General features: G+C 46.8%; 1 protein-coding gene across 1 annotated transcript in view; it reads right to left on the minus strand.

The window, feature by feature from the left end:
- Positions 1-10,389, minus strand: part of Clstn1 (calsyntenin 1) — a gene marked incomplete at its 5' end in the record, with an annotated part of 65,653 nt that overhangs the window by 25,637 nt on the left and 29,627 nt on the right. The window contains one exon of the mRNA XM_005353763.1: positions 8,598-8,720. Coding sequence (XP_005353820.1) covers positions 8,598-8,720 — 123 coding nt within the window. The remainder of the gene's footprint in view (positions 1-8,597; positions 8,721-10,389) is intronic.

Here is a 10,389-nt window from a genome sequence, read left to right on the forward strand (position 1 = left end):
GTGTGTGTGTGTGTGTGTGTGTGTGTGTGTGTGTGTGTGTGTGTATGGTGTTTCTGTCTCTGTGTCGTGTATGTGTGTGTGTTGTGTGTTTGTTGTGTATGTGTCACTCTTTGTTGTACATATGTGGGTGTATGGTGTGTCTGTGTATTGTGTATGTGTCTGTGTCATGTGTCTGTATGTGTGTCACTGTTGTGTGTTTGTGTCTGTGTCTGTGAAGTGTGTCTCTGTCTCTGTGTTGTGTATATGTCTCTCTGTTGTGTGCATTGTGTATATATGTCTCTCTGTATGGTGTGTCTGTGTGTGCGTGTCTGTTATGTTTGTGTCTGTGTAGTGTGTCTACCTCTCTGTGTTGTGTATGTGTGTCTCTATTGTGTATGTGTGTGTCTGTTGTGTCTGTGTGTGTCTCTGTGTTTGTGTGGTGTATATGTGTGTGTCTCTGTGTTGTATACGTGTGTGTCTGTTGTGTCTGTGTGTGTCTCTGTGTTTGTGTGGTGTATATGTGTGTGTCTCTGTGTTGTGTACGTGTGTGTGTCTGTTGTATGTGTGTGTCTCTGTGTTTGTGTGGTGTATATGTGTGTGTGCGTGGTTTGGCTAACATCATTTATCCTTACCATCTTCAGGCTTGCATGGGGAATTTTTCAGCAAGTCCCAGGCATGACTCGGTTTCCCCCACAATACTTCCTATCTGTCCCTGTTTAGCACAGCAAGGAGTCTCTCACTGCCAACTGAGCGATGGGGAACCTTCCTACAAAGCTTCCTGACCCGTCCCTCCTTAACTTGTATTTATGTCATTCACGTTCCACTCTCACAGGAGCTAAAGCTTGTTTGTTTCAGGGGTTCTCAGACTTCCTAATGCTATGACCCCTCAATACAGCTACTCATGTTGTGGTGACCCCCAACCATAAAATAGGGGGGGTTATTGTTGTTGATGATGTTTGTTTTTAATTTTTTGAGACAGGGATTCTCTGTGTAGCTTTGGTGCCTGTCCTGGAACTCACTCTGTAGACCAGGCTGACCTCGAACTCAGAGATCCACCTGCCTCTGCCTCCCAAGTGCTGGGATTAAAGGTGTGAGCCACCACCACCCAGCTTCATAAAATTATTTTGTTGCTACTTCATACCTATAAATATTTGTGCTTTTCAACGGTCCTTTGATCCCTAAAGGGGTGGCGACCCACAAGTTGAGAACCACTGATTTATTTGCTTATTTATTTATTTGTCTGGTTGGCACTGACCCCCCCCATTCTTCCTCCATTTTATGCACAATTCACAGACGTCGCCAGCATCATATGGAGACACATTGGCATCACGACCCTCGGCTGTCCCCTGGACCTCACACACTACAGTGAAGAACTTCTCAGAATCGCCTCCGGTGCCACTTCCTCCCGGCCCTGGCCCCTCCTATTCTATGCAGACTCCACATAACTGTGCTGCAGCAGACCTCCTAAAACCCTGTCTTCCTGTGGAGAATCAGAGTCCCAGCCATGCCAGCCAGAACCCAGCCAGGCCTGTGCCCCACCATCACTCACCAATCTCTCTCTCTCTCTCTCTCTCTCTCTCCTTTTATTCCACTTTAAGATTTTTCTAATATTGCCAAGGGAAATTTTCTTCCCTAAAGAATTCTTGAAAGACAAGTGTCTGTGAGTTCCAGGGGATCTGATGTCCCCCTTCTGACCTCTGCAGGCACCAGGCACTAAGTGGTGCTTATACACACACGCAGGCAAAACACTCATACTTGACTGTAGGCCAGAGAAAAAGACTTGAGAATAGCCAGAAGCAAACATAAAAATAATAAACCTTTAAAAAGAAAAGAAAAGAAAAGAAAAGAAAGAAGGAAGGAAGGAAGGAAGGAAGGAAGGAAGGAAGGAAGGAAGGAAGACTGGCAAAGAGAGGGAGTCACCACCGATGTCTAAGAAGATGACGCCCACACCAGGGTCCTCAGCAAACTGATGCATTTCCTTCCTTCGAACCAACTTAGGTCACCCCAAGGAAAACAACCTGGACCTGGCCGTGTGTGCGCACGTGTCTGATACTGACAACACATACCAGAGGTGTCAGGGATAAGATGATCCGTATCACACATGTGTCTGCTTCAGAGCGCCGTCACGTGAGCTCAGCGCTCACTTACACACACCCCATAAGGGGCTGGGACCACAAACCAGAACGTTCTCGGAGAGCCAGCACAGCAAACCCAGGCTGTCAGGCAACTCTAATATCAGTGATGTGTAGCTTAAACTCATTTGTTCTCTCCCTACACGCATGGGGTGCCAGTGTGTCCCAAGCACTGACCTAGCGAGGGTGCTAAGGACAAAAGTGGACAAGGCCATCATCTCTGCTGTCGTGAGTGACGGACACACCTTGAGTCAGTTTCCCCACCCGGGAAATGGCACCAATGAGTGCTGGCACCTGACTTCCGGAAGCAGTAAGGATAAGTGGCCCACAAAGAGCCCCATGACAAGCTGGGAACTGTCGGTTCCCTGACAGTGAGCTCACAGCCATCTCCAGTCACGTTGAGACAGCAAACTCATTGCCAAAACGATCCCAGAATAAGTCTCCATGTCTGGCCTTGCTCCAACACAAAAATAATTTGAAGGAACTGTGAGGAAATCGGACACCAAAGACTTATATAAAAAGACAGAAACCTATTTCCCACATTAATACTAAATTGGAGAATATACATTAACATCTTTAAAAATTACATTTATTGCTGGGTGTGGGAGCGCACACCTTTAATCCCAGCCCTCGGGAGGCAAAGGCAAGCAGATGTCTGTGAGTTTGAGGCCAGCTTGCTCTACAGAGTGTGTTTCAGGACAGCCAAGGCTAAGAAGTAAGACCAAAACAATACAAAATTACATTTATCTGTTCCTCTCTCTGTGTGTGTGCACATGTGCACACATGTGTCTGCCTGTCAGAGGATAGCATAGGAGTCCATTTTTTTCCTTCCACCACAGATGAGGGACCCAGACTGGTGGCAAGTGCCTTTACTTGCTAAACCATTTTGCTGGCCTGAAAACGTATTTTTTTTTAATGTTAAATAGGATTCTACTGTTATCACGGAAGCAGCAGACATCCCATCTCACATTCTGGACCAGGCAAGGCTCCACTGCTTTGGACAGGTTTGTTCTATTGTTATCTCTGGTGTGTGAGGGGGTCGGGTCGACCTACACCATGCTACACAAGTGCTCTACCCTAGCTACCGCCTGGTCCACAGCTGTGAATTTAAGCTCTCTGACACATGTACACAAACGAATATTCCCCAAGCTGAAGGGTGTTAAAATTCTGGGGTTTTTCCCTGTTTTTTTTTTTTTTGAGACAGGGTTACCCCTCGCCCCCAGGTGTTAAACTGCTCTATGTTCACAGAGGATGAAACTGTGGGGTAAGTAACTGGCTGAAGGCCGCATGGCCAGGGTTCAAGCGCTACCCGCTGGCTCTAAAGCCTGTTCCTCATAAGCCTGTCTGCTCAGCCTCAGCAGGGAGACATTCTGGGACAGGATGGCTAGGCACGGCAGGTGCTCCCTTCCACATCCCATACACCTGTTCAGGCCCCAGAACAGGTCAGAAGTACACATCCACAAAACAGCCAAAGTGGAAAAATGTGAACGTCTACCTTGGATGGGGGAAAACTAGAATGTGGCCTGTCCACACAAGGGACTGTTACCCAGAAATTAAGAGGAACGAGGTCTGGCGGATGTCACCACAGAACCCTGAAATCAACAGCAGCTACTAAACACGGGAGGTAACCTTATGGGAAAGCAGCCAGAACAGGCAAACCTATGGCAGTTGCCAGGGGCTGAGAGGACACTGTGGAGGGCCGTGAGAACTGGGGTGGGGGTTGCTTCCTGGAGTGCTCAAATGCTTTAAAAGGAGAGGAGTTGATGGGTGAACAGTCTTGTGAACACGGTTTTTTTTAAAATTCAGTGGATTACAAAGGCTGACTTTTCTGGTTCATGAATTGCATATTTTAAAAAAGAAAAAGAAAAAAGATCAGGTATAGAACACACACCTCTAATCCCAGCACTCAAGAGGCAGAGGCAGGCGGATCTCTGAGTTAGAGGCCAGACTGGTCTACAGAGTGAGTTTCAGGACCGATGTGGGATTCCCCTCTGTATGCTGTGCATGTTTTATTACCATTGGTTAATAAAAAAGCTGCTTTGGCCTATGGCAGGGCAGAGTAAAGCCAGGTAGAAAATCTGAACAGAGATATAGAGAGAGTAGGCGGAATCAGAGACGCCATGTAGCTGCCCAAGGACACTGGAACTTTACTGGTAAGCCACAGTCTCATGGCGATACATGGATTAATAGAAATGGATTAATTTAAGATGTTAAGAGCTAGCTAGAAATATGCATGAGCTGGTGAAACAGTGTTGTAATTAATATAGGGGCCGGGAAAGGAACGTGCAGTCTGGGTTTACACATGACAACCAGAGCTGCACAGTGAGACCCTCTCGCCCTCTCAAAACAAAAAAGGAATATGTGAGTGGTTAAGGGCGACTCGGGTCGACTGCAGGTCAGTCCAATTACACCATGGTTTGGTTCTACACTGCGTCTCTGACTAGTTTATCTCAATTTATATGTCAATAAAAAAGAACTGAGGACTCCTAAAACCATGAAATATTATAGGTATTGCTTCATTCCAAATACATTTGATAAATGGTATAAAAAAAATTAAATTTTTTTTTTCAGGACAGAGTCTCTCTGTATAGCTCTGGCTGTCCTAGAACTCACTCTGTAGACCTGTCTCTGCCTCCCTTCTGAATGCTGGGATTAAAAGCATGCACCACCACCGCTGGGCAGCAAAATTAAATCTTATTGGGGGTGGCACACACTTATAATCCCAGCAGAGGCAGGGAGATCTCTGTGAGTTCACAGCCAGCCTGGTCTACATTGAGAGTTCCAGGACATCCAGGGCTACACAAAGAAAAGCAAACAAAAAGCAAACAAATACTCACCCAAACAATAATAATAAATGAAAGAAGACGTCTTACATCATCGGGGACAGAAAAGTAAACTCATGAGAAGAGGGAAAGTGCTCCCTCCATGGCTGTTAGGACATGAGGTCCAGTCTGTCCCCTTCCCTTCCTGACTTCCTGCAGCTATAAAGAGCACCGTGACAGAGTGTCCCCTGTCCAGCCTGAGCTAGAATCTCACCTCTAAGGCCGAGTGGAAAGCTCAACAGCTCTGAGCCTCAACTCCCCCCCCTTCTCTCTTTAAAAACACTTCTATATTTTTATCTTTTGTGTGTGAGTATTGTCTTTCATAGATGTCTAGGCACCACGCGTGTACCTGATACCCACAGAGAGCACCAAATCTCTGGAAACTTCAGTTACAGACAGTGGTCATGAGCCACCACGTAGGTGCTGGGAACAAACCCGGGTCCTCTGGAAGAGCGGCCTGTGCTCTTAGCCACTGAGTCAGCTCTCCAGCCCCTGAGCTTCCTCTCTTTAAAATGAGGCTGGCAGAAAACATTCTTACTTCAAGTGGCAGAGAATTAAATACAAATTTTTATTTATAAAGCACTTGGAGTGGTGCCTGGAATCTATTCTTGATGCTTAGGCGCAAATGTATTCTTAGCTGTGTAGTAGGACTGAGCCCCACAAACAGGCCACACACAGCTGGCTTGGTAAATCGAGGCCAGAGGCAATGAACGCAGAACCCAGGGCTTCAGTCATTTCTTTGCTATGTTTTGAGGAAGGGTCTCATGTAGCTCAGGCTGGCCTACCTCAAACTTGCTATGTATCAGAGGATGACCCTGACAGTTTAATCCTCCTGCCTCCACCTCACGAATGATGAGGGGATTAAATGCCTGCACCACCACAACATGTCACGTGGTTCTGGGCTCTAAATTTGAGGTCTGTGTTGCTAAGCAAGTTCATTCCCAGCCTGAGTTACTACCCTCTCTCTCTTTTAAATTTATTTTTTTTTAAACATTTTGTTTTTGTTTTACATATATTATGTTTGCCTCATGTGTCAGTGCACCTGGTGCCCTCAGAGGCCAGAAGAGGGGGTTGTATTCCCTGGACCTAGAGGTCCAGCCGTGAGCCCCTAGGTGGGTGCTAGGAAGTGAACCACTCAGTGGGCTTTTTTTTTTTTTTTTTTTGGTTTTTCGAGACAGGGTTTCTCTGTGGCTTTGGAGCCTGTCCTGGAACTAGCTCTGTAGACCAGGCTGGTCTCAAACTCACAGAGATCCGCCTGCCTCTGCCTCCCGAGTGCTGGGATTAAAGGCGTGCGCCACCATCGCCCGGCCTCCCTGGGCTTTTAAATCACTTAAAATGCAGGAATGTATATAAATCCACTCAAAACACATTCTAGGCAACCACACTAGAACTGTGATATAGCTCTAAATGTCACATACAGAAGAAGCAACTGTGATTACTTAAAAAACACAGTGGAGCTGGGTACCTAGAACTCTGGCTTCAAAATCCAACACTCTCTCCTGGTCTCTGTAGGAACCTGCACTCATGTGCAAAAGGTTGTTTGGGGCTGGGGAATGGTTCACTGGGGAAAGAGCCTGATGAAGCCTGACCACCTGTGGTTTGGATTCCCAGAACCCACACTAAAGGTTGACATAGGCTGGAGAAGATGGCTCAGTGGCTGAGAGCTCTTGCGGAGGACTCGGTTCTGATTCCTAGAACCCACATGGTGGCTCACAATCATTTCTAACTACAGTTCCAGGAGATCTGACATCCTCTTCCAGCCTAACACACCTGCACACATGTGCAGACAAAACACTCATATATACATATATATATGGTTTTAAAAAACTGAAAAGAGGGCTGGAGAGATGGCTCAGTGGTTAAGAGCACTGGCTGCTTTTCCAGAGATCCTGAGTTCAATTCCCAGCAACCACATGGTGGCTCACAACCATCTATGAGATCTGGCGCCCTCTTCTGGCTGCAGGCACACATGCAGAGAGAATACTACATACATAACAAACACACAAACACCCTCTTCTCCTTGCTAATGTAGAAAAAAAAAAAAGAAAAGAAAAGAAAAGAAAGAAAGAAAGAAAGAAAGAAAGAAAGGAAAAAAAGAGAAAACTTTAAAAACCTGACACAGCCACACATGCGCATGTGTAATACCAGCATGTATCTGACTCTGAGACTGAGAAAGGACAGCCCTCCACCAGCCAAGGCTGACACGATGCAAGAATAGACCTGACTGGAAAATACCACTAAATGTCAGCAATGTAGGAAAATTACCACACGACCAAAACCTCTGATGTTATCCTACAATTTTTTTTTCTGTGAAGACACAGGATACAGTCTTATAACTCAAATTAAACATTAATTAACTTTAGTAAGTGGGGTGTTATGCCTGCCACCTCAGCCCTCAGAAAGTTGAGGCAGGAGGACAACAAGTTTGATGCAAGCTTGCATTAATATATAGCAAAACCTGTCTCAAAATGTAATAAAAACAAGCCAGAAAGTGGGGCTGGAGAGATGGCTCTTCCACAGGACCTGAGTTTAGTTCCTAGCACCCACACTGCGGCTTACAACCATCTCTAACTCCAGTTCCAGAGGCTCTGATGCCCTCTTCTGGTCTCCTTGGGTACTGCATGCACATGGTGTTCAGGCAAAACATCCACACACACAAAAGTAAAAGAGAAAAAAAATGAACCCACTAAGCTGGGCATGGCAGTACATGCCTGTAAAAAACAAATACTGGGGGCATGGTGGCACACACAATCCCTGCGCTCGAGAGACAGAGGCAGGAGGAGCTCTGTGAGTTTGAAGCCAGCCTGGTCTATAGAGCGAGTTCCAGGATGACAAGGTCTGTTACACAGAGAAACCCTGTCTTGAAAACAACCAAAGCAAAAGAAACAAATGGAGAATGTGCTCAGAATGCAATGTATGTTCCTTAAATAGCACAACACCATCCACGATTTTAAACCACAGAGAGAGGAGCTGGCGGAGGCCTCGGTGGCTAAGGGAACCTGCTGCTTCTGTAGACCTGGGTTTGATTCCCAGCATGCACAGCTCCAGTCCTAGTGGCTGTGATGCCCTCTTCTGACCACTGTGGGCACCAGGCATTCACATGGTACATACACACATATGCAGGCAAAACATTCGAACACATAAATAATTCTATAGGAAATCCTTTAATTAAATAAAATTTTAAGATTGAAAAAAGAAAGTAATCTAGGCTAAAAGAATTTCCCGACAAAGATGGCTCAAAGTTTCTTAAGTCTGTGTAGACGAAAGGAACAAGACCGTGTGCCGTGAAGTGACGCTGGCATTTGAGCACCCAAATGCAGGTGAAAGCCAGGGTCGCGTCCAGGTCCCCGGGCCCCCACATCGACACTATACTGAACAGTGCTCACATGGTCTGTGTGCTCTGTCTGGCTGCGCTTGTCTAGACGGTATCTGCCTATCTGCACAAAGCAGAGCACGTAATGATGCAATTATGCTAAGTATTTCCCCCTTCGACCGGCAGAACAGCTCTGCTCAGCTACCCGACTGTTAGAGAGCATGTGGTGCCTGGAGCCACAAGCAGCTCTCAGCTACCGAAACCCTTCCTGAAAGGTCCAGTCATCCAGGCAGATGGAAGCTGCTTCCTACCCAGGCCAAGCTTGCCACAGAGAACAGCTGGCCACCGTACCTGCAAAACGCAGCGGTGAATCTTTATCCAGGGCGATGAGGGGAGGGTCCAGCAGCACCGTGTTGTCGTTCTCGGTGACTATCCCGTGGTAGGTGGGCTCGAGCCATGGCTTGTGCTTATTAACTACATCGGGAGAAAAGGAGAAATTAGGTAAGAATAGGGCGGCAGCTCTAACCCTCAGCCGCCTTTGAGGACGAACGCCGGCTGGCTACACACGCGTGTGCACACAGAAGGAAAGGCCACCGGCACACAAGTCAACAAGGTCAAAGGAGATGGAGCCTCTGGAAAAAACAGGATTACTGGAAGAGGCCACATGAAATCTAGCCCAGATCACAGAGACAAAAATGGACTCCTTCGCGCCACAGGCTACTCCTGGGGCAGGAGCTCTGCTGACGAGGATGACTCAGACAGGTCAGCAGAGCCACCCTCCTCCCCATGCAGCAGCAGGGGTGGCTGCTGGCGCTGACAGAATCAGGAAAAGCTCACAATCTGCACGGGTCAGCCTTCTATCAAAGGGTTCATCAGACAGAGGGCAACTCTGCTGCACAATGAGCTGGGCAGTTCACTCACTGGGAGACCCCAGGCTCTTCCCAGAAGCTTTTCACATAAACTGCACTGGGAAGGAAGCTGGGACACACCTGGGGGAGGTAAATGGCACTGAAAACCACTCACAAACTCCGACACTCTGTCACGTCTCAACACCCTCTAATCTTAGTGCCCCCCACTCCCCCAGAGCCATGGTATGTAGCCCAGGCTGGCCTCAAATTCAATCCTCCTGCTTCTGCCTCCCAAACCGCTGAGCTCACAGCTGCACACCACCGAATCACACGCCAGTCTTTCATTCTACAGTGCAAACGGTTAGCTTGCAGTTAATAGTAACATTCGATACAAACATGTATTAACACTCTGTTTTACTAATAAAATTACAGGCATAATAAAATAAAATTGAATTTTTATTCCAGTATTTGAGTCCATAAAACTCTTAGGATATCACCTTGGTTTTTTCCAACACAACAGGAACATAAAATTATTAAGCAAAGCAAAATGCAGGGTGCCCGTCACATCCCAGCGGAGTGGATGGGTGCCCATCACGTCCCAGCGGAGTGGATGGGCTGCCACCTTAATGGACAGGCTGCAGCTGAAAATGGTTAACAAGTTTCAGAGTAGAAAATAACTCTGTGGAGATTAATTCCACGACCATCCCAGCATTCTAGCTTGATAATTCCAAACTTCTCAATTGCTCCTTTAAGATGGCAGTATAATGAGAGATGGCCATTTCTAGAGACTGAACTTTTCAATAATTAATGAATGATATTTTTAATATTTCATCACATTCAATTTGCATTATGAAACATTTATAGAAACAAGTGACTGATGTTTCTGTAATCACCCTCTCTCCAAAATCACCAGAAGATTATGGGCTGTAAGTCCAGAACACATCAGCCCTGATAGTTGTACACATTACAGGCTGTACATCCAGGAACACGTCAGCCATGACACAGTCCTACACACTGTGGGCTGTACATCCAGGAACACGTCAGCCATGACACAGTCCTACACACTACAGGCTGTACATCCAGGAACACGTCAGCCATGACACGGTCCTACACACTGTGAGCTGTACGTCCAGGAACACGTCAGCCATGACACGGTCCTACACACTACAGGCTGTACGTCCAGGAGGATCACGTCAGCCATGACAGTCCTACACACTACAGGCTGTACGTCCAGGAGGAACACGTCAGCCATGACAGTCCTACACACTACAGGCTGTACATCCAGGAACACGAAA

This window comes from Microtus ochrogaster, chromosome 10 (genome assembly GCF_000317375.1).
Source record: "Microtus ochrogaster isolate Prairie Vole_2 chromosome 10, MicOch1.0, whole genome shotgun sequence".
NCBI lineage: Eukaryota > Metazoa > Chordata > Mammalia > Rodentia > Cricetidae > Microtus > Microtus ochrogaster.